This window comes from Cetorhinus maximus, chromosome 15 (assembly GCF_964194155.1).
Source record: "Cetorhinus maximus chromosome 15, sCetMax3.hap1.1, whole genome shotgun sequence".
Lineage (NCBI taxonomy): Eukaryota > Metazoa > Chordata > Chondrichthyes > Lamniformes > Cetorhinidae > Cetorhinus > Cetorhinus maximus.
This window is the reverse complement of record NC_135893.1, coordinates 56,480,944-56,508,529: the sequence shown is the minus strand read 5'-3', so window position 1 is coordinate 56,508,529 and position 27,586 is coordinate 56,480,944. Positions and strand designations below refer to the sequence as shown.

The window sequence follows — 27,586 nt, the reverse complement described above, 5'->3', positions numbered from 1 at the left end:
CACTCAACCTCACTGTTAACCACCTGGCCAATCTTTGTGTCATCCGCAAATTTACTAAACCTAACACCCCATAGTCATCTATGTTGTTTATATAAATGACAAATAATAGGGGACCCAGCACAAATCCCTGTGGTACGCCACTGGACACTGGCTTCCAGTCACTAAGCATCCTTCTGCTATCACCCTCTGCCTCCTACAACTAAGCCAATTTTGAATCCACCTTATCAAATCGCCCTGTATCCCATGTGCCTTTGCCTTCTTTATAAGTCTCCCATGTGGGACCTTGTCAAAGGCTTTGCTGAAATCCATATAAACTACATCAACTACACTACCCTCATCTACACACCTGGTCACCTCCTCAAAAAATTCAATCAAATTTGTTAGGCATGACCTCCCTCTGACAAAGCCATGCTGACTATCCCTGATCAAACCTTGCTCTCCAAGTGGAGATAGATACTCTCCTTCAGAACTTTCTCCAATAGATTCCTTACCACTGACGTGAGACTCACTGGCCTGTAGTTCCCTGGCTTATCTCTACAACCCTTCTTAAATAGCGGAACCACATTAGCTGTTCTCCTGTCCTCTGGCACCTCCCCCGTGGCCAGAGGGGAATTAAAAATTCAGGTCAGAGCCCCTGCGATCTCCTCCCTTGCCTCTCTCAGCAGTCTGGGACACAAATCATCCGGACCTGGAGATTTGTCCACTTTTAAGCCTGCCAACACCTCCAATACCTTGTCACTCCCTATAGCAATTTGCTTAAGAACCTCGCAGTCTCTCTCCCCGAGTTCGATACCTTCATCCTCATTCTCTTGGGTGAAGACGGACGTGAAGTATTCATTCAACACTAGCGATGTCCTCTGGCTCCACCCATAGCTTGCCCCCTTGGTCCCTTATGGGCCCTACTCTTTCCCTGGTTATTCTCTTCCCATTGATATACTTATAGAATATCTTGGGATTTTCCCTACTTTTACCAGCCAGAGCTTTCTTATATCCCCTCTTTGCTCTCCTAATTGCTTTCTTAAGCTCCACCCTGCACTGTCTGTACTCCTCTGCCTCTGCTGATTTGCTTCCTGTGTACCTGCTAAAAGCCTCTCTTTTCCTTCTCATCGTAACCTGAATATCTCTGGTCATCGATGGTTCTCTGGGCTTGTTACTCCTTCCTATCACCCTAGAGGGAACATGTTGAGCCTGTACCCTCCCCATTTTCTTTTTGAACACCCCCCACTGTTTATCTGTAGATTTCCCCACAAGTAACTGTTCCCAGTCTACCTTGGCCAGATCCTGCCTTATTTTACTAAAATCCACTCTCCCCCAATTCAAAGCATTTTTTTGCAACTTGTCTATTTCTTTGTCCAGAACAAACTTAAACTGTGCCATGTTGTGGTCGCTATCGCTAAAATGCTCACCCACCACCGCCTCAGCCACCTGTCCGGCTTCATGCCCCAAAATTAGGTCCAGCAATGCACCATCCCTTGTTGGACCTGCTACATATTGACCTAAAAAGTTCTCCTGTACACATTTCAAGAATTCCACTCCATCCAAGCCCTTAACACCATGTCTATCCCAATTAATGTTGGGAAAGTTGAAATTACCTAATATAATTACCCTATTGTTATTGCTTTTACACACCTCCACAAATTGTGCACATATTTGCTCCTCAATTTCCCGCTGACTATCTGGGGGTCTATAATAAACACGTAATAATGTGGTTGCCCTTTTTTTATTCCTAAGCTCTACCCACAAAGCCCCCTCCAAGATATCATCTCTCCTCACTGTAGTAACTGACTCCTTAGCTAATAATGCAACACCTCCTCCTCTTTAACCCCTCCCCTGTCTCGCCTGAAGATTCTATATCCCTGAATGTTGAGCTGCCAATCCTGCCCTTCCCTCAACCACGTCTCCGTGATGGCTACTATATCACAATTCCACATGTGAATCCTCATCCTTAACTCATCCGTTTTACCTGTAATACTCCTGGCATTAAAGTAGAGGCCATCCAGCCTTGCCTTACTCCCTTGAAGCTTATTGCAGCTGTACTCCCTCTGACTTGATTGTTTTACTGTATTATGATGTGTCCCTATCCTGCTAACATTCGGTGTCCCCTCCCCCTGCCGAATTAGTTTAAACTCCTCCCAGCAGCACTAGCAAACCCGCCCGCAAGGATGTTAGTCCCGCTCTGGTTCAGATGTAGACCGTCCCGCTTGTACAGGTCCCACCTTCCCCAGAAACGGTCCCAGTGATCCAGGAACCTAAAACCCTCCCTCCTGCACCAACTCTTAAGCCATGTATTCATCTGCGCTGTTCTCCTATTTCTGAGCTCGCTAGCACGTGACACTGGGAGTAGTCCAGAGATTACAACCGGAGAGGTCTTGCTTTTTAGTCTACTGCCTAACTCTCTGAATTCTTGATACAAGACCTCATCCCTCTTTCTACCTCTGTCATTGGTACCAACATGTACCATGACCTCTGCCTTATCACCCTCCCCCTTCAGGATGCCCTGAACAGTGACATCACGGGCCCTGGGACCAGGGAGGCAACATACCATCCTAGTAGCGCCTATATGTTCCCCTGACTATAGAATCCCCTATTACTATTGCTCTTCCTCCCTTTCTCCCCTCCTGTACAGACAGGCTGCTTGTGGTGCCAGAAGCTTGGCTCTGTCCGCACTCCCTGGAGGAACCAGACCCTCATCAGCTTCCAAAACGGAATACCGATTTGCGAGCGGGACCCCAGGGGACTCCTAAACCATCTGCCTGTTTCTCTTGGACTGCCTGGTGGTCACCCATTACCTTCCTTCCTCAAGTCCCTTCATCTGTGGTGTGACCACCTCTCTAAATGTGCTCTCCACGATGCTCTCAGACTCGCGGATGCTCCAGTGTCCCCAGCTGCCATTCCAGCTCTGAAACCAGAGCTTCCAGGAGCTGCAGCTGGACACACTTCCTGCACACATGCTGGTCCCGGACACTGGAAATGTCCCCGGCTTCCCACATGGAGCATACCACGGCTTTGAGCATTCCTGCCATGACTTATCCCTTTAAATTAAACCTTTTAAGTCAATTACTCTTGGGCTCGTCTTTCCTGATTCTCGTTACTGTAAAATATACAAACTGTAAGCCACAAAAACACCTTAAACTATAAGCGATTAAACTAGTAAATACCTTACCCACTACTTACCAGTGATTCCTTTCCCTTGTAGCCTCTGCTGCTGCAGCACGCTCTGAAGATTTAAGAAGTTGGATAGCAAGGAAAAAATGCAAATAGCATCTCATCCGCTATGCACCAAATTCCCGCTTTGCAACAAATTCCGAATACCCACTCTGGCTGTGCCCCTCTCAGGATGTGCTCTTTCTCCTGTTAGTGTGCAAGCACACTTGAGATGGCGGTGCTGAGCATGTTCTGCCATGGGCGGTATCGGAAAACTTGGAGAGCAGCGAAAAGTCTGTTAACTTTGGCAGGACTTTCTGGCCCCGCCACCTCCCCATTTAACTGGCTAGTCCAGTTCAGTTTCTGGTCAATGGTAACCCCTAGGACGTTGATAGTGGGGGATTGAGTGATGGTAATGCCATTGAATGTCATGGGGCGATTGTTATATTCTCTGTTGTTGGAGATGGTCATTGCTTGGCACTTGTGTGGCGTGAATGTTACTTGCCACTTGTCAGCCCTAAGCCTGGATAATGTCTGACCTTTGCTGCATTTGGGCATGGACTGCTTCAGTATCTGAGGTGTCGCAAACAGTGCTGAATATTGTGCAAATCATCAGCAAACATCCCCACTTCTGACCTTATGATGGAGGGAAGGTCATTGATGAAGCAGTTAAAAATGGTTCGGCCTAAGACACTACCCTGAATAACTCCTGCAGTGATGTTCTGGAACTGAGGTGATTGACCTCCCACAACCATGTTCCTTTGTGCTCGGTATCACTTACGGAGAGTTTTCCCCTGACTCCATTTTTGCTGGGGCTCCTTCATGCCTCATTCTATCAAATGCTGCCTTTATGTCAAGGGCAGTCACTCTCACCTCACCTCTGGAGTTCAGCTCTTTTGTCCATGTTGGAACCAAGGCTGTAATGAGGTCAGGAACTCAACTGAGTGACCTTGACGGAACCCAAACTGCGCATCAGACAGCAGGTTATTGCTAAGCAAGTGCCACTTGATAGCACTGTTGATGACCCTTTCCATCACTTTACTTACAATAGAAAGTAGACTGATGGGGCAGTAATTGGCTGGGTTGGATGAGTCCTGCTTTTGTGTACAGGACATACATGGGCAATTTTCCACATTGCCAGGTTGTAGCTGTACTGGAATAGTTCGACTGGGATATTATTGACAACTTGCCTTTTCTGAGGCGCTCGGTAACACAACGTGCAACAAATTTATATATTGATAGGAACATGATTTAGGCAATGTCAGACAAGAGTGAATTTTTCTCTTTTAGCCATTGTGTGCTGTACATCTACAGGTTTTGACACTGAGACATACAGGTCCAGTGTCCTTTATCCGTTAATCTGAACACAACCAAAAACCGCACTTTTTTTTTAGCCTCATCGACCTTTAGTGAAGGAGTCTCTGATGTGAGCCGACATGTATCTTGCTGACTGCATCCGACCTTTGGTGTGGGAAGTCTAGTCGTTTGACTGCACTGTTTATCTTGCGAACCCTTGCTTACAAGCAGAATCGCAGATAGCGCCACGGGTGAGAACTTATTACAGGTACCGTGTATTTATTAGTCAGTGGTACATCTTACTTTTCTAGCCATTTTATTTACTTTAGACTATAGCTAATCTAGGCTTTGGCCATTGTAATGTAAGTAGGCCTAGGCCTATATGCGGTATCCGAAAACCAAAATTATCTGAAATCCGAAATGCAATCGGCCCCAAGGATACTCTACCTGTACTGGGCATACAGTACCAGACAGGAATGAATCTTCTCATTATCCATTCTGTACTGTATGTGGACAGGAGCTGACACTGAGATACGTGCAAGTTGCAATGTACCAGACAGGAGCTGATTCTGTCAGTGATATATTGCTACATTTGTGCCATTTTCATATATTGGGAGTCATGGTCAGCTACCATGACTTGTGTCTCTCCATCTCAGAAGCTATGAGCACTGCAGGATCTGTAATCAATTGAGTACAGTAGTATAGTTGTTATATTATTGGATTAATGATCAAGGGGCTTGTAATAATGATCTGAAGTCATGACCTCAAATCCCACTTCAATAGCTAGAGAACATAAATTCAATTAATTAAATAAATCTGGAATAAAATCCTAGTAATGATGACCATTGGACTACCATATTATTGCAAAAACCCAGTGTTCACAAAAATCCATCAGGGAAAGCAATCTGCATTTCTACCTGGTCTTGCCTATATGCGACTCCAGACCCACATTGTTATTAATTCTTAACTGCACCCTCTGAAATGGCTTAGCAAGTGACTCAGTTGTATCAAACTGCTACAACCACCATAGTGAATAAAACTGGATGGACCACCCAGCATTGACCTGGGCATTGGACATGACAAAGGCACACTCAGTTCAGTAGACCCTTAAAGTTCTCCTCACTAATGTCTGGGAACCTGTACCAAAATTGGGAGAGCTGATCCACAACCTAGTCAAGCAACAGCTTGACAGTGTCATACTCTCAGAATCATACCTTTCAAGAAATAACTCTGACTCCTCCATCACCATCCCTGGGTATTTCCTGTGGTATACAGGCAGTAGGTAGTGGCCCTGGGTGTCCTCAATATCAGCTCCAGACCCCATGAAGTCTCATGGCATCAGGTTAAACATGGGCAAAGAAATCTACTGCCCTCTGTCACTCAATCAGTGCTATTCCATGTTGAACATTACCTGAATGAAGCACTGAGGGCAGCAAGGGCACAGAAAGTCAGGGTGACCAGCTGTCCCGTATTTGAAGGGATTGTCCCTTATTTTGACTGTCTTTCGTCCCTTATTGTTAGGTCAGCCTGTATAATACTGAGCCTAGGAGTCTCCCATTATCCTTGGCTCTGTTTATTTTTGTGAGCATGTGTACTGTGGCCGGCATCATACTCATGCACCCTTGCTGTTATGGTCACCAGAACTGCACCAGACCCCCAACACATATTATGGTCACCTGTCAGTTCCACAGTTCAAATGTCCCTTACATTATTTCATAAGAGTTAGTCACCTTGCAGAAAGTACCCTGAATGACAGACTTCAATGGCCATCATTAACTAGGAGTGGAAGATGGCAGCCCTTCACATGGCCCACACCGTTAAGTGAGAAATCACGACAAATGCCATCAACCTGGAGACCAAGCATCAATCATTGATCTCCTAATCTTCAGAATGATAATTCAAGTCACCAGTGTGGCCCTTTCTCAGGTCAAGCAATGCAGCAGGTCAATCCTGGAATAAGAATTCTACAACATAACATCGAAGGACTTTCCCGGGCAAAGTGCGAATATCTCGGGGACATCTCGAAGACGCACATCATTGCCATTCTTGCACTTCAAGACACCCATGTATCCAATGGCCAAACAGGCCTACCGCTATTGTATCCATGTATATAACCTCATGACTAGTCACTACTACTCAAAATGTGACTTGGTCACATATGTAAAGAACACCATTACAAAGTTCAATACCCTTCCCGCAACTGAAGAAGAAGCCACCTACACCACTTCCATCAAATATGGAAGCTGCACATCACTAATGTGTATAAAGCTCCTAACTCTAAATGGCCGAATCCAGCACTTCCAAGTTCAACAATCCCAGCTGTATATATTGGTGATTTTAACAGCCACCACACTATGTGAGGTTATGATAAAAATGAAACCGATGGCCAAGACCCCACAGGCTGGATGTCTGAAGAAGACTTGAAGCTGGTCTTCGATCCCAAACAATGAGCAATTTTCCACTCTGCCCATTGGCAATGAGGCTACAACCTGGAATTCACCATTGTGTCCAAAGGCCAAAGTGGGAACAGGCTACATGCATACCACAAAATACTCTGACTTCCCCAACTGCCAACTCATCATCACTCATGTCAGTATTGAAATCCCTGTGATCTCATCAAAACGAATCCCATGTTAGAACTTGGCCAAAGCCAACTGGGACTGCTATAGGGAAGCAGTCGAAAAAGTGGTGACCCGAATCCCTGCGATCCTGGAATGCTATAATTGGTTTGTTGGTCTCCTGACCGCTGCCAAAAAGGGCATCCCCGAGACTTCAAGGAAGAATATACTTCCTGCTGGATAAAGGAGACCCAGGACATGCACTGGAAATACAATCAGTTTGGTGGCCTACAGGTTGCCAAGGTCTGCTTGAGTGTCTAGATTCTACCAGGTGCCAGCAATGGGTTGTGTGCTTTGAAGGCCTGGACTTCACACACTCTAGTTGCTGTGCCTGGGCCCTCCTATGTCGTCTTGGAGCCGCACATCCTATGGAATACTGGACCCCAAAAGTCCAGCCCAACTCCATAGCCTCTAAATTGGTGGCAAGAGCATAAGGACCTTTCAACAAGAACACCAAGAGAGAGATACATCATCAACTACACTGGACCATGACCTTGATCCCTCCATAAGCCCCCCACCCCATCAGCGTAGATGAGGTGAAGGGAGGATTAACAGTAATGAAGAAAGGGAAGGTGGCTGGCAGAGATGGTATCCCCTGGAATTTCTCTGACAACTAGGCCCAAAGGGATTCCAGTGGCTTGTGAAACTGTACAGCAAAGCCATTGGATTAGGATGCATCTCAAAAGCATGGCGGGAGACAATGGTTTGTGCCATACTAAAATCTGGCAAGCCGATCGACGACCCAGCAAGCTATTGACCAATATCACATCTGTGCACGACTTAATCTCCTAGAACATATCACTCTACAGAGAATCAGCCCTCTCGTCGAGGCCATGATCCCTGAAGAACAAGTGGGCTTCCAGCCTAAATGTAGTTGCTGCGACCAAGCTCTTTCCCTCACAACACACACACTGAGGCTGTTTTCCAGAGGAAACTCAAGATCAGTGCAGCCTTCATAGACCTGTCAACAGTCTATGACATGGTTGGATTAAAGGCCTGATGTTGAAACTCAAGGATCATCCCCTGCCCCAAAACACTATGACTGCTTTGGGTGATGCTGAGCAATAGATGGCTATGTGTCCATCTTAGTGACAAAGTCAGCTCACCTCGATCCCTCAACAACGGACTGCGACAAGGATCAGTATTGGCACCGATGCTTTTCAACGTCTACATGAGCAACATGCCACCAACAAAATCATGCAAATTTGCATATGTGGACAATCTTGCCCTGGCAAAGCCAACAGCCACCTTCGACAACATCGAGTCCACTTTGAACAAGGATCTCAACACCATGTCTGAGTACTTCCAGAAATAGAGGCTCAAACCAAACCCCCACAAAACAGTCACCGCATTTCAACTTGAAAACAAGAATATTAATTGAACTCTGAATATGGCCTTCTGCAACAACCTTGTACGATATGACCCCAGTCCAACCTACCTTGGAGTGAAGCTGGACCACACAATTCAAAGGCCACCTGAAGAAGGTAGCCATGAAAATGAAGTCAAGAGTCTACGTGATGCAGAAACTGCAAATACCAGTTGGGGAGCCTCAGTAACAGCACTATGGACTGCAGCAATGGCCCTTGGGTACTCTGTGGCTGAGTACTGTGCACCGGTATGGACCAGAAGTAACCACACTCAACTGGTTGATGTTCAACTGAACATTGCAATGAGATGCATCACTGGAGCCCTCAGGTCGACCCCAACATCCTGGCTAACCATGCTGGCACACATCAGCCCCACCCACCCAGCACCAGCACCCCACATACCAATCTGCCATGACACAACGACTCTCTGTGAATCCAAGCGAATTGAGGAAAACAAATGCCTCCCCATCCGCCAGGACCTCATCAACATCCCTCACCTATGCCTGAAGTCACTTTAGCCCATGCGCACAACCTCAAGCAATGCGATTTCAACTCTGAAGCTTGGAAAAATGAATGGTCCTCACAAGAACTCACCAATAAACACCTCGTGAAAGACCCGACACAGAAGGTCCCTGGTTTTGACCTCCCATGAAGCTCATGGGCATCCCTAAACCGCATCCATACAAAACATGGCAGATGCAGAACAAATACTTCACATCCGCCTTCACCCAAGAGAATGAGAATGAGGATGAGGGTACGGAACTCGGGGACAGAGACTGCAAGGTTCTTGAGCAAATTGATATAGGGAGTGACAAGATATTGGAGATGTTGGCAGGCTTAAAAGTGGACGAATCTCCAGGTCCGGATGATTTGTGTCCCAGACTGCTGAGGGAGGCAAAGGAGGAGATCGCAGGGCCTCACCCAAATTTTTAATTCCTCTCTGACCACGGGGTGGGTGGGGGGGGAGAGAGGTGCCAGAGGACTGGAGAACAGCTAATGTGGTTCTGCTATTTAAGAAGGGTTGTAGAGATAAACCAGGAGATTATAGACCAGTGAGTCTCACGTCTGTGGTAGGGAAACCGTTGGAGAAAATTCTGAAGGAGAGAATCTATCTCCACTTGGAGAGGCAAGGTTTGATCAGCATGGCTTTGTCAGAGGGAGGTCATGCCTAACAAATTTGATTGAATTTTTTGAGGAGGTGACCAGGTGTGTAGATGAGGGTAGTGCAGTTGATGTAGTTTATATGGATTTCAGCAAAGCCTTTGACAAGGTCCCACATGGGAGACTTATAAAGAAGGCAAAGGCACATGGGATACAGGGCGATTTGATAAGGTGGATTCAAAATTGACTTAGTTGTACGAGATAGAGGGTGATGACAAAAGGCTGCTTTAGTGACTGGAAGCCCATGTTCAGTGGAATACCACAGGGATCTGTGGTGGGTCCCCTATTATTCATCATTTATATAAACGACATTGATGACTATGTGGGGGTTAGGATTAGTAAGTTTGCAGATGGCACAAAGATTGGCTGGGTAGTTAACAGGGAGGTTGAGTGTCTTGGGCTACAGGAAGATATAGATGGGATGGTCAAATGGGCAGATAAGCGGCAGATGGAATTTAACTCTGAAAAGTATGAGGTGATACACTTTGGAAGGAGTAATTTGACAAGGAAGTATCCAATGAATGGCATGACACTAGGAAATTCTGAGGAACAAAGGGACCTTGGCGTGTGTGCCCATAGATCTCTGAAGGTGGAGGGGCATGTTAGTGGGGTAGTGAAAAAGGCATATGGGACACTTGCCTTTATCAATCAAGGCATGGATTACAAAAGTAGGGAGGTCATGTTGGAGTTGTATAGAACCTTGGTGAGGCCACAGCTGGAGTACTGTGTGCTGTTCTGGTCGCCACATTATAGGAAGGATGTGATTGCACTGGAGGGGGTGCAGAGGAGATTCACCAGGACGTTGCCTGGGATGAAACATTTAAGTTATGAAGAGAGGTTGGATAGACTTGGGTTGTTTTCGTTGGAGCAGAGAAGATTGAGGGGCGAGCTGATCGAGGTGTACAAGATTATGAGGGGCATGGACAGGGTAGTTAGGAAGCAGCTGTTCCCCTTACTTGAATGGTTAGTCATGAGAGGGCACAAGTTCAAGGTGAAGGGCAGGTTTGGGGGCGGGGGGATGTGAGGAAAAACTTTTTTACCCAGAGGGTGGTGACGGCCTGGAATGCACTGCCCGGGAGGGTGGTGGAGGCGGGTTGCCTCACATCCTTTAAAAAGTACCTGGATGAGCACTTGGCACGTCATAACATTCAAGGCTACGGGCCAAATGCTGGTAAATGGGATTAGGTAGATAGGTCAGGTGTTTCTCATGTGTTGGTGAAGACTCGATGGGCTAAAGGGCCTCTTCTGCACCTTGTGATTCAGATTTCTAGATGCACAAATGGAAGATTACAAACTCTCCTGTGTGCAAACGTGGTCACCCAGAACAGACCATGGAACACAATTACTCAATTCCTGACTCATAAATATGAAGGAGGTATTACAGCAATACACACCGTCACTTCTGGTGTAATATCCTGGCTTGACCACCTTGATGTGGTCCCCAGCCATATGAAAGACAATGACTGGGTAGCATCAAAAGTTCTGAAGGATATAGCTGAGAGATTGGGTGAGGCAGGTGATGAGAGTTAGGGGAAGGCAGTGGCGTAGTGGTATTGTCACTGGACTAGTAAGCCAGAGACCCAGAGTAATGCACTGGGGACCAGGGTTTGAATCCCACCATGGCAGATGGTGGAATTTGAATTCAATAAATATCTGAAATTAAAAGCCTAGTGATGACCATGAGGTCACTATCGATTAATGTTCTTTAGGGAAGGAAATCTGCCATCCTTACCTGGTATGGCCTACATGTGACTCCAGATGCACAGAATGCAATTTGGTTGATTCTTACATACTGTCTGAAATGGCCAAGCAAGCCACTCAGTTGTATCAAAGGAATGGAACCAGACAGGCCACCCAGCATCCACCCATACACCAGAAATGACTATGGCAAACTCAGCTCTGTTGACCCTGCAAAGTCCTCCTAACTAACATTTGAGAGCTCGTTCCAAAATTGGGAGAGCTGTCTCACATACTAGTCAACTTGACATAGTCATACTCGGAATTATACCTTACAGATAATGACCCAGATACCACTATCACCATCCCTGGCTATGTCCTGGCGCACCGGCAGGACAGACTCAGCAGGGATGGTGGCACAGTGGTATACACTCAGGAGGGAGCTGCCCTGGGAGTCCTCAACATTGACGCCGGATCCCATGAAATCTCATGGCAGCAAATCAAACATGGGCAAGGAAACCTCCTGCTGATTATCACGTACACCCCCCTCCTGCCCCTCAGTTGATGAATTGGTATTTCTCCATGTTGAACATCACCTGGAGAAGCACTGAGGATGGCAAGGGCGCAGAATGTACTCTGGGTGAGGAACTTCAATGTCCATCACCAAAGAGTGGCTCGGTAGCACCACTACTGACCAAGCTGGCCGAGTCCTAAAGGACATAGCTGTTAGACTGGGTCTATGAGGTGCATCTGCCCATGACAGTATTGGTAGGAGTGACCATCACACAGTCCTTGCGGAGATGAAGTCCCATCTTCAGTGAGGATACCCTCCAAGAACCTTACTCAGTACTTGCCTCAGCTCATCCATAAAACCTATATCCATGCCTTCGTTACCTATAGACCTGACTATTCTAACTCATTCCTGGTCAGTCACCCATATACTACTTTCCTTAAACTTGACATCACTCAAAACTGTGTCCTAACTCACACTATGCACACTCAACAGCAGAAGCAACATGCTGTAGACAAAACTAAGCACGGATCAGATCAAAGCTCTGCAGTCATGCCACATCCAGTCCGAAATAGTGGTGGACAATTAAAAAACTAATGGGAAGAGGAGGTTCTGTGAATATTTTCACCCTCCAAGATGGTGGACCCAGTATTTGAGTGCAAAGGACAAAGCTGAAAGTTTTGCAACCACCTTTAGCCAGAAACACTGAGTATATGATCCACCTCAGCCTCCTCCAGAGGTCCCAACAATCACAGCCAGCCTTAGCCAATTCAACTGATTCCATATTATATCAAGGAATTGCTTAGCACACTGGATACAGCAAAGGCTATGGACACTGACAACATCTTGGCTGTAGTTCTGAAGACTTGTGCTTTGGAATTAGCTGTGCCTTTAGCCAAGCTGTTGCAGTACAGCTACAACACTAGCATCTAGCCAACAAACTGAAAAACTGCACAGGTGTACCCTGTCCACAAAAATCAGAACAAATCTAATCTGGACAAGTACAGTCCCATCATCCTACTATAAGCCATCAGCAAAGTGATGGAAGGTGCCCTTGACACTGCTGTCAAGCCACACGTACCAATAACATGTTCGCCAATGCGCAGTTTGGGTTTCCCCAAGCCCACTTGGTTCTACACCTCATTATGACCTCAATCCAAGAATTGATAATACAGTTCCAGAGCTAAGGGGCGAGTAACAATGTGGCATCAAGGAGTCCTAGTAAAACTGAAGTCAATGGGAATCGGCGGGGGGAAACTTCTCTACTGGCTGGAGTGGTTGTTGCAGGCCAATCATCTCAGCCTTAAGACACTGTCTGTAGGAGGGTTCCTCGGGAGAGTGCCCTAGGCCCAATCATCTTCAGTTTCCCCATCCTAACGCCAGAAGTGGGGATGTTTGCTGATGATGCACAGTATTCAATTCATCAGAAAATGAAGGAGAGCTTGGCCGCATGCGGCAATACCTGGACAACATCCATGCTTGGGATGATATGCGGCAAGTAATGTTTTTGCCACACAAGTCCCAGGCAATGACCATCTCCAGCAAGAGAGTCTAGCCACCTTCTCTTGACATTAAATGGTATTACCATCACCAAATACCCACTACTAACATCCTGGGTGTCATTATTGACCAGAAACTTAACTGGATCAGCCGCATAAATACATTGACTACAAGAGCAGGTCAGAAGCTCGTAATTCTGTGGTGAGTAACTCACCTCCTGATTCCCGAAAGTCTGTCCACCATCTACAAGGCAAGAATCGGGAGTGTGATGGAACACTCTTCATTTGCCTGGATGAGTACAGTTCCAACAATCAAGCATTCAAGACAAAGCAGGCTCAAGAGGGTCAACACCATTCAGGACAAAGCAGCCTGTTCTATCTGTCCCTGTCCACCACCTTAAACATTCACTCCCTCCTTTGTACTGTCTACAAGCTGCATTGCAGCAACTCGCCAAGGCTTCTTTTATAGAACCTGCCAAACCCCTACAAGCTCCACCACTTTGAAGGATAAGGGCAGCATGCACAGGGGGGCAGCATGCACAGGGGAACACCAGCACCTCCAAGTTCCCCTCCAACTCAGACACCATCCTAACTTGGAAACAAATCTTGTTGTTGCTTTGTCATTGTTGAGCCAAAATGCTGAAAAACCTTCCCTTGGAGAACTGTGGGAATACCCTCACCAAATAGTCTCACAGTTCAAGAAGACAGGTCACCACCACTTTCTTAAGGAAAATTTGGAATGGGCAATGTATGTTGACTTTGCCAGCGATACCCACATCCTATGAATGAATAAAAAATAATGGGCATTTTCTCAATTCTCATTTTTATTGAAGGTTACATCCACAGCCAAACTACAAGTGATTTGAGATTTCCAACAGCTCAGTCACACCTTAGCCATCTGAGCAATGTTAAAAGATTATTATTGCTGTTGCGTTGTGATTGGCTGTGAGTTTGTTATTGCACTGAATAAATGAATTTCTCAGGAATCACATATTTCACATGCACACATTCCCACCATTCCATTAATGAATTGTTAATTGCATTGAAAATTACAGGGAGTTCTCACGCTTTACATCGTGAACATATCTGGCCCTCAGAGTTAAAAAATGAATCAGCAAATTTTTGTTTCGAGCTTGTGTAAGTCACACAGCTGTAAAAAGTCATTATACTGAAGGGAGAATGGCGGGGCTTGGAGATTTAATGATGCTTGACTGAAACTATATACTGAGGGGCAATCAAGTGGGAAAGTTAAATGACATAGAGAAGAGCAGAGATAGAACAAAAGGATAAATTAAAAATTATGCTATGGAAGAATGGTAAAAGATAATGTATGAATATAACCTGGGGCAATAAGAGAAAGGTCCATGCCAAGTGGATCATTAGAGGCTACAGGATAGGGGAAGGAGAAATTTGTGGTTGTTGTGCCAAAAGACATCATTGATGGAAATTAATGTCTTAACTTTTGAGTTCTCCCAGGTCAGGTATAATATACATTAGGTGCAAGTTAAAGCTTCCTTCGTTCTGTCTCAATAATGCACTTTCTTCCTGCACCAGTATGACTTTTTAAAATTTACACGTTTTGTCCAGGATGTGGGCCATATTGGCAATTACTACGAGAGAAAAAGTGTGGTAGGCTTTCTCCTTGAGCCACTTCAGTCCTTGTAGAATTATTTATGAGTGGCTTGATTAAGTCATTTCAGAGGGCACAGTGTGAAGCTGAAGTCACATGTAGCCCAGACCAGGCTAGGGATGGTTCTCCTCCTTGAAGGATATTTACAGGCCAATTGGGTTTTTATGTTAACCAGTTGTAGAACAGTACATAATCACAAGGCTTACCATATTAATTTAGTGTTAAAGTTTGGACAGTTTTAACTTACTCCTCAAATAAACAGGACAAATCCTATCTGGCCAATTACCGATCCATCAGTCTACTGTCAATCAACAACAAAGTGATGGTAGGTGTTGTTGATAGTGCAATCAAGTGGCACTTACTCAGCAATAACTTACTCACTGATGTTCAGTTTGGGTTCCACCAGGATCAGTGGGCTCTGGATCTCATTAAGGCCTGGGTCCAAACGTGAGCAAAAAAACTTGATTCCAGAGGCACAGGCAGTGCTCTTGACATTAAGGCAACATTTGCAGTAGTGTGGCATCAAGGAACCAGAGTAAAGTTAAACTCATTGGGAATCAGGGGTGGGGGGTGAACTTTTCTGCTGGCTGGAACCACACCTAGCACAAAGGAAGGTGGTTGTGGTTGTTGGAGGCCAATCATCTCAATTCTAAGACATCGTTGCAGCAGTTCTGGACAAACCATCTTCAGCTCCTTCATCAATACCCTTCCCTCCATCATAAGGTCAGGGGTGAGCATGATCACTGATGATTGCACAGCACTCAGTTCCATTTACAACTCCTCAGGTAATGAAGGAATCTGTGCCCACATGCACTAAGACCTGGACAACATACAGGCTTGGGCTAATAAGTGCAAAGTAACATTTGCACCACACAAGTGCCAGTCAATTACCATCTCCAACAAGAGAGAATCTAACCATCTTCTCTTGACATTCGACAGCATTACCATTGCTGAATCCCCTACCATCACATTGTGGGAGTCACCATTGACAAGAAACTTAACTGAGCCAGTCACAATAAGTAATGTGATCATCAGAGCAGATCAGAAGCTGGGAATTCTGCAGTATCTCAACTCCAGACTCTCCAAAACCTGTCCATCAACAGGGATCAAGTCAGGAATGTGATGGAATAATCACCACTTGCCTGGATGAGCGCAGTGGAACAACACACTAGAAGCTTGATGCCATCCAGGACAAAGCAGCCCACCTGATTAGCACCCCTTCCACCCCCCCCCACCCCACCCCCCTAAACATTCACTCCCTCCAGCACCAGTGCACATACCATGAATAAGATATACTGCAGCAACTCACCAAGGTTCCTTCAGCAGCAGCTCCCAAACCATCTGGTACCATAACCTCTGGGACTTAGAAGAACAAGGTCCACAGGCTCATGGGGACACCACCACTTGCAATTTGCCCTCAAAATCACACAGCACCCTGACTTGGAATATACTGTTGCTCCTTCACTGTCGCTGGGTCAAAATCCTGGAGCTCCCTCCCACAGAACTATGGATGTACTCACAACACATGGACTGCAGCAGTTCACAACCACCTTCTCAAAGGCAATTAGAGGTGGGCAATAAATGCAAGCTATTCAGATGTTCTCCTGACTGTCCTACCATGCTTTACTCTCTAAGTTTGACTTCATCCAAAACTCTGCTGCCCGTGACCCAACTCATACCAATTCCTGTTCACTCATTGCCTGTGCTCATTGACCTACATTGGTTCTCCATTAACCTTGATTTTAAAATTATCATCCTTATTTTCAAATCTCTCCATAGCCTTGCCCATTCCTATCTCTGTGATCTCCTCTAAACCCACAGCCCTCAGGTATCTGCGCTGTTCTAATTCAGGCTTGGGTTTCCCTGACTTTAATCACTCGACCCCTGGTGACTGTGCCTTCAACCACTTGGTCCTTAAGTTCTGCATTTCCTCCTTAAGCTTCACCACCCCTCTACCTTGGTCCTTTAAAAAAACTTTCCTTAAAACCTTTTTGACTACGTTTTCAGCCATCTGCCCTAATTACTCCTATGTGACTTGCTCATATTTTGTTTCATAACACACCTATAAAATATCTTGGGCTGTTTTATTATGTTAAGATCTTATATAAATGTAAGTTTGCTAGCCCACTAGTAGGGATTGTCCAAACTCATTTTAACCCCAACCTCTGCAGCTAATGGATAAAAGAGGCTACTAGCACTGACAGTACAAACCATAAAATCAGTTGAACAAAATTTTTGTTCATTTTGTTGAAAAGGTGAATCAATAGACGCTGTGCTAGAGACACATGATATTAGCACACAATTTTGGTTCTAATTGCTGATTACCATAGTTTTAACTTGCCTGTAAATGCTAAAACAGAGGCACCTGCCAGTTTAGCACTCAAGCCGTGATTAAAATCAATTTTCACTGAGCTGTTTCCCTAGGATCCACTTGCCCACTCTACAGAAGGTGCGGAATGTGCTGGCTGATACACACTGGCATGTGTGTCACGGACCGAGTGAGGGTGTACACAGGATCTAACACCAAATGACAACAACAACAACTTAAATTTATAGAGCGATTTTAACGTAATTAAATACCCCAAGTCAATTCACAGGAGCATGCCGAGGTGGGGTGGTTAAAAGACCTGTCCCGGTTTTCTAGGACTTGATCCACTTGGTTTTTTCAATACTAGGCCCTCTGGCCTTGATCCCTCACAACCCTTCAACCCTCGCCCACTCCTCAATAATGCCAATTCATGCCAACCCATGACTCCTGTTGTAATATGCCTTTAGGAGATATCAGCATGGCATCACTAGAAGGAAAATGTGTCATGAGATCCAGTCTTAGTCTCACTTTTGCTTTCAGCAGAGCACAACACTCAGCTGTTCAAGCTTTACACCTATGTATAACTGTTCTTATGTGCTTAGTCTTAATAAATACACCCACACCATGTTTACCAAATCCCTTAGGAGCGATTGGTGCCTTAGTTGTACAGTACCTAAGCCCAAGGATTATACCATTATAAGAACATGACCATGGTGCTCAGCGGTGGTAAGACAGGTGGCAGCAAGATTAAGTACAGGTATGACATGGCGAACATCCTTAGAGCGTGCTACATGGCATGAGAAGACCCTCGATGTTTTGGTCAGACCGCAACAAAGTCACAGTGTGGGAGAGTGTTAAAAATGCAGCATGCACTGCGAAGAAAAGCTTTGGAGACACAGTGCTTAGCTGCTGCTCACGTAAAGAACTGGTAAGCAGATGGATTCCTTGTAGTGAGATTGCAGCGCACAGCCTGTCAGTTCTGAGAGTGCGTCAGCTCGTTGAGAGGACCAGCACTGGGTTAGCCGAGTCAGGAAAAGGCAAGTGACCAAGGTGTGAGCTGGATTGATAGTGAGCAAGGGAGAGTCGAACAAACAAAAACAAAAAAATTGTCACACAAATCAGGCCAGAGAAGGTTGCAATTATAATGGGTGGCTTTGGGAGTTGAACAATAATTTGAATAAAAAGCAAAAATGTTATTACTCTGTGGTGCGTTCCTGCCTCAACTCGTTCTCGTGGGCAGAGCTTCGGAAAAGCATACGAAAGCGACTACAACATTCATCCTAGGTGTTACAGAAGGACAGAACTTCAAAGGGGTATTGTCAGAATGTCCATAAAATTCCCCAGTTTGAATTGGGATACAGTTGACCTACTATCCAAATTCTAAATGTTTAAACAGCGTACAGAGCTATAGTTTTTTCATTCAGCTGTGTCTGAACCAGACAAGCAAACCATACAAATTTGCCTAGCAATTGGGAACGAAGGTCTACACATGGATGAACACATCAGGATTAACAGAAGAGGAGCTAAAGGGTCCCCAAAAGATATGGACTACATTAGAAGACTGGTTCAGAATCATGTTAAACTTCTATATTCATCAGCTAGAGTTCATGTCATTTTGACAACAGCCCATAAAATCCAAAGACCACTTCATCAGCAGATGCAGATAAAAGGGTATGTGTACTGTTAGTTTTCAAACCCAGAATTCGCAGACAGAATTGTTGAGTAGGTCATCGTATCCACTCCCAAGGGAGCATTCAAGAACGATCTGCTAGACAAGCTCAAAACATATAGTATTGAAGAGCTACTCAAGGATGGACTTAAGTACAAGGCGATCCTCACAGGTCGAGAAAGCTTACAGGTCCTAAGTGCCACCTCAATTGTTGATGCACTCACTAGAACACCCAAACCTGGCAAGACATGAGGAAGATGTGGACTTCTGCACACACCAAGGGAATGCCCAGATTTTCAACTCTGCACGGCATGTAGCAGAAAGGGCATTGGCAGCGGTAGTGCAATAGAGCAATGGCTGATGCAGCTACAAAGAGCCATGCACTGATCCAAATAGACCATACACAATGGTGCCTTCAAGGAATAAGGATGACCATCCACTACCCTGTCAGAAACATATGCACGAGGTGACTGACAAACTAGAAAATGACAATGATATGCACAACGAGACAAGAGCGGTAGGCACGTTTCACATTGGCAATTTTGCAGGATACATAGATGCCATCACACTGTCCGAAATGTTTGCCAAGATTCAATTTATCTGCCCTAAGAAAGCTGGTAACTATTTATTATAGCCAAGATTGACACGGGACAACTGCCAACATACTATCTCTGAGAGTTCTAAACAACATGTATCAACAGATGTGGAAGGCCATGGCAAAACCTACTACTGTGAAACTTTCAGCATACAATGATTCGCTTGTTCCATGTGCAGCGTCCATAGGCCTGGAGTGCAAGTACAGTCAATCCTCCTGGGTGTCACAGATGTTCTACATCGTGGAAACTAAAGGCCCAGTAATTGCACAGCATCTTGTGACCTCACAGTAGTAACAATCCATGGAATCAGTTAGAACCACAAGGCAGATCAACCTCAGAAACTACTCCTATCATCTCAGTTCACAATCAAACATCAAAATATCCAGAATGTTTCGACAAAATTGGCAGTTTCAAGGGAGCTGCAATATGACACTTGCAGGAGAATGCACGTCCATCAATTGATCCACCACATAAGTGCAGCATCCACATATAAGACAAACTGAAGGTTGAACTAGACAAAATGGAGAAAGACAACATCATTAGAAGAGTACAAGAGCACACAGGTTTGTGCAGTTCAATCACTGTCATAAAGAAGGATGGATCATTCAGAGTATGTCTCAATCCATGACATTTAAACGCAGCTTTGAAATGTTGTCCTTACAAAATACCTACATTAGAAGAGTTAAATCCGAGATTTGCAGGTGCAAAATTCTTCTTGAAACTTGGTGCCAAGCAGATTTACTGATCAGTACATCTCACGGAGAAGTCCCAAGAGTTTACTACATTTCGTACCCCATTTGGGCGATGATGACAGCAGGCGACAAGCTACAACACGCATTGGGGAGGAAACTCTTACATGCCCTCCACCTGAGGAAAGAGCTATCAAATGACCCTGCTCTTCCTGGCTTCAAGCCTCACCATTGCCAATGGACTGCTGTGATGGCACCTGCACTATTGTCCAGCATCCTCCATGGCCTTGAGTTGATGCAGTTCCGGCACTCTGGTATGCACCATTTCCTGTTGTTTATAAGTGCACTTCTCCTGCAGGATGAGAGCAGAATGATGTATGAGTATGCTGCCCTCCCTTAATTCTCACAGCATGACACTAAGTGAGCTGTTATGCTTCTGTGATGTATCCTTGTCATTTTTACTGACATGTGAACGTAGCTGACATCTCAGTGTTGCAACTGGATACTCACTCTGACAAAGTTAGGGAGCAATATGGGGACACAGTCAGCTGAACTCAGATGCATGTTGCTGTATACAGAGTCAGAGGCCACTCACCCTTCCAGATCTAATGAGGTCAGTGAAGCACTTGGGCACTGGTCCTTCATCCTCCTGGTTATGCCACAACTGCTGACCTACTCTGCCACCACCAGCCATGCCCTGTTAGTCTCCTGCAGCGTTTTATTCTGGCCAGATGCAGTTAAAAAAACCTGTCACCTCTCCGCCACAGCGTTGGTGAGGACTTCCAGGAAAGCAACAGACAATCGCCAACCTGATCCCATACTTCTCGCTACGCAGTCATCTGCACAGCAAGTGGCAGGCCCAATAATATTTGCCACTCACCTTTTCAAAGGGTGCTTGGTGACTGTGTCCCGCCTTCAGGCCACATTTGGGCACAAACCTGCCACCAGGCCAAAAACTTTTGAAAATTGCACTGAGACAGTGACAATGATGCGATGCATTGTCAGCATCCGGAACTGAACCAGCGAGTGGGTTCCTGACTCAGAATTGAAAATCTGTCCCCATACCACAAAGGCCAGCAAACTGCACCCCGTGATATCAGCTATCTCTGCCTCCACCTAACTACATCTGTTGCTTATACTCTCATTCTTTCCTTCATCAACATCAGACTCAACAATTCCAAAGCTCTCTTGGGCAACCACCCATATTTCACATTCCATAAATTTCAGTGTCCCTATCCGATTCCGCACAAAGTGCTCTTCACCTACCACAACTGGACTTGCTGACCTACATCAGTTTCCACTCCCTTAAATTCTCATTCTTATGTTTATATCTTTTCATGACCTCCTCCCTCCCTATCTCCATGCACTCAAGCCCTACAACCTTCAACTTCCCGAACTCCCCACTTCATTGCCTTTGGCCTCTTATATTTTCCCCACCTACTTTGCCCCACTATTAGTGGCTGAGCCTCAGCCGCCTGTATCTCAACACTCTGGAATTCCCACCCTATACCCATGATGTCTCCAATTCCCTCCCCTCCATAGCATCCAACTCTTTCACTGGGCTTTTGTTCTTACCTCCTAATAGCTTCTTTGGTTCAGCATGAAGTTTTGGATTATGCCACCAAAAAGCACTTTGGGGCATTTTTCCACATTAAAAGCTCTACATAAATGTAAGGTCTTGTTCTCCCCTGCTCTAGCACAAGCTTGAAATCACCCTATTGCTTTGTCTCGATTTATAAAAGGCCAGTATTTATTGCCCATCTCTAATTGCCCTTGAGCAGGTGTTAGTGAGGTGCTTTCTTGAACCACTGCAGTCCATGTGGTGTAGATACACCCAATGTTGTCAGGGAAGGAATTCCAGGATTTTGACCCAGCAACAGGGCAGGATGGTGTGAGACTTGCAGGAGAACTTGCAGGTGCTGGTGTTTCCATACATTGGCCACGTTTGTTCTTCTCGATGATAGAGGTTGCAGATTTGGAAGATGCTATTGAAAGAGTACTGGTGAATTGCTGCAGTCCATCTTGTGAATCAGTATACACTGCAGCCACTGTGCTTCAGTGGTGGAGGAAATTAATGTTTAAGATGGTCAATTTGATGCTTATCGAGCAGCTGCTTTGCTTGAATGGTGTCATGCTTCTTCGGTATTGTTGGAGCTGTAATCACCCAGGCAAGTGGAGACTATTCCATCACACTCCTGACTTGTGCTTGTAGGTGGAGAACAGATTTTGGGAAGTTAGGAGGTGAGTTACTCCCTGGAGAATTCCCAGCATCTGATCTGCTCTTGTAGTCACAGTATTTATATTGCAGGTCCAGTTCAGTTTCTGATCAATGGTGACACTCAGGATGTTGACGGTGGGGGATTCAGCAATATCATTAAATGTCAAGGAGAGATGGTTGGATTCTGTCTTGTTGGAGATGATCATTGCCTGCCATTTGTGTTGCATGTTACATGCCACTTATCAGCCCAAGCCTGAATGCTGTCCTGGTCTTGCTGCATGTGGGCACAGACTGCTTTATTATCTGAGAAGTTCCAAATGGTACTGAACACTGTGAAAGCATTAATGAACTGAGATTGTGACTGATAACAACCTATTTCCCTGTGAACTGTATAACAGCTAAGGAGGACTGTTGTTCACCTGATGGCAATATACAGGACTCACTAGATAGCAATCACGAACAGGAATGCTGGCTGATTTTATTTACCATCCCTGGCCCAGAAGCACTAAGGTCAGTTAAATCACACTGCAACATCTGAGGCAAGATCAGCTAACCCAGCACAAATTAGGGCTTGAACCTGTAATCTGCATAGCTCAGACACCCAAAATGCTGAGCCCTGGGAACATGCACAGGCGTTTTGTAAAGACCTCACTTATTGACTGGTTTTTTAATTGTATTCTTTCCCAGAATTTGCAACCATCTCAGCATCCTACTCTCTCAAGCTTGGCCCCTTCATCTATTTTATGCAGGCTTGTGAGGTTGGCAAGGTAAAATGTGTGTAGTTAGCGTGACTATGCCCAGCCACATAGCATCCCATTATTTGTTGGAGAACAAAGTGCATAATAACACTTTAACAGGCTCTCCAAGCTGCTTTATCGCATCGTGTTGTGTGGCACTGCCATCATGCTAAATGGGACAGATTTCAAACAGATCTAGCAACTCCAAGACTGGGCAACCATCAGAAGCTGCAGACCTTCAGCAGCAGCAGGATTGTACTCAGCCACAATCTGTAACCTCATGGCCCAACATATCCCCCAATCTACCATTACTGCCAAGCCAGGGGATCAACCCTGGTTTAAAGAACAGTGCAGGAAGGCATGCCAGGAGCAGCACCAGGCATACCTAAAAATGAGGTGTCAACCTGATGCTACAACACAGGACTATTTGCATGCCAAACAGTATAAGGAGCAAGCAATAGACAGAGCTAAGCAAACCCACAACCAACGGATCAGATCTAAGCTCTGCAGTCCTGCCACATCAAGTGATAAATGGTGGTGGACAATTGAACAACTCACTGGAGGAGGCGGCTCCAAAAATATTCCTGTCTTCAATGATGGGAGAGCCCAGTACATCAGTGCAAAGAAAAAGGCTGGAGCATTTACAACAATCCTCAGACAGAAATGCCAAGGGGATGACCCATCTCATCCTCCTGAGGTCCCCAGCATCACAGATGCCAGTCTTCAGCCAATTCGATTCATGCCACGTGATGTCAAGAAACAGCTGAAGGCATTGGATACTGCAAAGGCTATGGGCCCTGACAATATTCCAGCAATAGTATTGAAGAATTGTGCTCCACTTGCAGCACTTGCTTTGCAATAACATGCTCACTGATGCCCAGTTTGGGTTGCGCCAGGGCCACTCAGCTCCTGACCTCATTACAGCCTTGGTTCAAACATGGACAAAAGAGCTGAACTCCCAAGGTGAAGTGAGAGTGACTGCCCTTGACATCAAGGCAGCATTTGATCGAGTGTGGCATCAAGGAGCCCGAGCAAAACTGGAGTCAATGGGAATCAAGGGAAAACTCTCCACTGGTTGGAGTCATACCTACCGCAAAGGAAAATGGTTGTGGTTGTTGGAGGTCAGTCATCTCAGCTCCAGGACATCACTGCAGGAGTTCCTCAGGGTAGTGTCCTAGGCCCAACCATCTTCAGCTGCTTCATCAATGACCTTCCTTCCATCATAAGGTCAGAAGTGGGGATTTTTGCTGATGATTGCACAATGTTCAGCACCATTCAACTACTTTACCAGATCATAACATAAGAAGAAAGAACAGAATTAAGTCACATGACCCCTCGAGCCTTCTCCACCTTTCAGTAAGGTATGGCTGATCTTAAACTTCACTGCACTTTCTCACCCAATCCCCAAATCCGTTGAATAAAAGCAAAATACTGCAGATGTTGGAAATCAAATAAATACAGAAAATGCTGGAAATAACTAACAGGTCTGGCAGCATCAGTGGAGAGAGAAATAAAGCTAACATTTCAAGTTTAAAATTACTAATCTTCAAAAGAGTCAAAGACAAATATATCCTTCCTTACTTAAGGAGGCCAAAACTGTACATCATATTCCAGGTATGATCTCAACAAAACCCTATATAACTGCAACAAGACTTCCTTACTCATATACCCCCCATTCAATAAAAGCTTCAATTAAACCATTTGCTTTCCTAATTGCATCTGTGATTTATGTACAAAGACCCCAAATCCCTCTGAATACCAATATTTACCAGTTGCTGACCTTTTAAAAAATATTCCACTTCTCTAATCTTCCCATCATATTGGACAATTACACCCAAAATTACCCCCAACCCCATGATTCCTAATCTTGTGTAACCTCCTCTTCTGTGGCACCTTGTTGGAAGTCTTTGGAAAATGTAAGGTACTCCACTGGTCACACCTTATCTACCCCTGTACAATACCGAAATCAATCGTTCCCTTTTATATGGTGAATTGTAACCATCTTCAGCTAGAAGTGTTGAGTGGACGACCCATTTCACCCTCCTCCTAAGGTCCCCAGTGTCAGAAATGTCAGTCTTCAACCAATTCAATTCTCTCCATGTGATATTTAGAGACAACTGAAGGCACTGCAAAGTCTATGGACCCTGACAACATTCCAGCAGTAGTACTGAAGACTAGTGCCCCATAACAAACCATGCCCTTAACCAAGCTGTTCCAGTACAGCTACAACACTGGCATCTAGCCAACAATGTGGGAAAATTACCCAGGTATGGCCTGTCCACAAAAAGCAGGACAAATTTAACTGGCCAGTTACTGCTCCATCAGTCTACTTTCCAACATCAGCAAATGAAGGAAGGTGCCATCAACAGTGCTATCAAGCAGCACTCACTCAACAAAAACATGCTCACTAATGTTCAGTTAGGGTTTAGTCAGGGCCACTCAGCTCCTGGCATCATTACAACCTTGGTCCAAGCATGGGCAAAAAAGCTGAATGCCAGAGGTGAAGTGAGAGTAACTGCCCTTGACATCAAGGCAGCATTTGACCAAGTGTGGCATCAAGAAGCCTTGGCAAAACTGGAGTCAATGGGAATCAGGAGGAAAACTCTCCACTGGTTGGAGTCATACCTAGCACAAAGGAAGATGGTTGTGGTGTTTGGAGGCCAAACATCTCAGTCCCAGAACATTGCTGGAGGAGTTCCTCAGGGTAGTGTCCTAGGCCCAACCATCTTCAGCTGCTTCATCAGTGACTTTCCCTCTATCATAAGGTTCAAAGTGGAAAAGATCACTAAGGTTTGCACAATATTCCGTACTATCATGACTCCTCAGATACTGAAGCAGTCCAAGAATACATACATCATGTAAATGGAATATATGAAGAACAATGGAAATGGTGTAGGGTTTGTAAACCATGTGATGCTATTATTTTCATTGAAAAGGTTGCAACAAAATCATAAGTCACCTTCTGTCCATTTTCATCAGGCACAAACTGTCCCCCTTTGTTTACTGTATTACAGCCATAGGCTTGTGCACATCTGATTATGTAATCTGCTGTCTGTCTACAACTGTTTTCGTAATGTTGGTTGAGGCTCACGTATAGGGAAGAACATTGGTTCAGAAGAGCCTGTGCATTCTCCAGTACAAGTAGCTGTTGGGATTTTGGGGGGGGGGGGGGGGGGGGGCGGACACTGGGGGTTACGGGAAAGGAACTGTAAAATAAAACTAAGATCCAGTGCTAAATGAGTCCATTTTTTTTTTGTCTTTAGAAACTTGATGCCCAAGACCTTGGATGGTCAAATCACCATGGAGAAAACACCCAGTTACTTTGTTACCAGAGAGGCACCAAAGCGAATCTTCTCAATGGCAAAGGACACTAAACTCATCGTAGTGGTCAGGAACCCAGTGACCAGAGCCATTTCAGACTATACCCAGACACTGTCCAAGAAACCTGAGATTCCAACCTTTGAAGTTCTGGCCTTCAAGAACAGGACCCTGGGCCTGATCGATGCCTCTTGGAGTGCTATCCGCATTGGAATCTATGCCTTGCATCTGGAGAACTGGCTCCAATTTTTTCCCCTCTCCCAAATCCATTTTGTCAGCGGGGAGAGGCTCATCATTGACCCAGCTGGAGAAATGGGCAAAGTGCAGGACTTCTTGGGTCTCAAGAGGATCGTCACGGACAAACACTTTTACTTCAACAAAACCAAGGGGTTTCCTTGCCTGAAGAAACCAGAGGATAGCAGCATGCCGAGGTGCCTTGGCAAATCTAAGGGGAGAACTCATCCAAAAATAGATCCCGACGTAATCCACAGACTACGGAAGTTTTACCGGCCTTTCAATGTCATGTTCCATCAGATTACGGGAGAAGACTTTGATTGGGAAAAGGATGAAAATCAAGAAATTAGTTGAGGACATCATCAGACTAAAGTTAAACGGAGGAGGGAAGAGAAATTGGTTTCTTGTTGAAAAAATATATAAAAATAATAAGACTATATTGTTAGTCCTGTGAAATGAAGAGTTTTATTAAGACTGTAATTAATAAAAAAGGGAATGATTTTCAAGCTATATTACAGATTACCAAAGGTTGTGTGCTTATGAATTGAAATTATTTTGAAGATGAGTTGTGTTTAGTTCAGCTCAAGTTTGCTGGGTTTTTTTGCAGTTCCTTTCACCCATATCAGATTGGCCTATAAAGTCTCCTGAAGAAGCTTCAATCTATCTTTATTGTGCCTCCTTCAGGACGTGCATCTTTGATTGATTTACTTTTAGAATGCAAGGTGCAATGTTTCATGATAAGGATCACAGGAAAGGAAAATGAAGTTAGTGTAGGGATTTTGTGTTCATTAGAGTGAGGAATGTAAATGCTGATACAATTTCCATTCCAGCCACTGAACATCATCATCCCAAGGCAAATACAGCACAGGTTAGACAGAGTAAAGCTTTCTCTACACTCTAATAAAACACCCCCA

The 27,586-nt window shown here is 45.1% G+C and overlaps 1 protein-coding gene across 1 annotated transcript in view; it reads left to right on the top strand.

The window, feature by feature from the left end:
- Positions 1-27,193, top strand: part of LOC144690695 (heparan sulfate glucosamine 3-O-sulfotransferase 4-like) — a 215,839-nt gene extending 188,646 nt beyond the window's left edge. The window contains exon 2 of the mRNA XM_078558440.1: positions 26,384-27,193. Coding sequence (XP_078414566.1) covers positions 26,384-27,026 — 643 coding nt within the window. The 3' untranslated portion in view covers positions 27,027-27,193. The remainder of the gene's footprint in view (positions 1-26,383) is intronic.
- Positions 27,194-27,586: the final 393 nt, after the last annotated feature.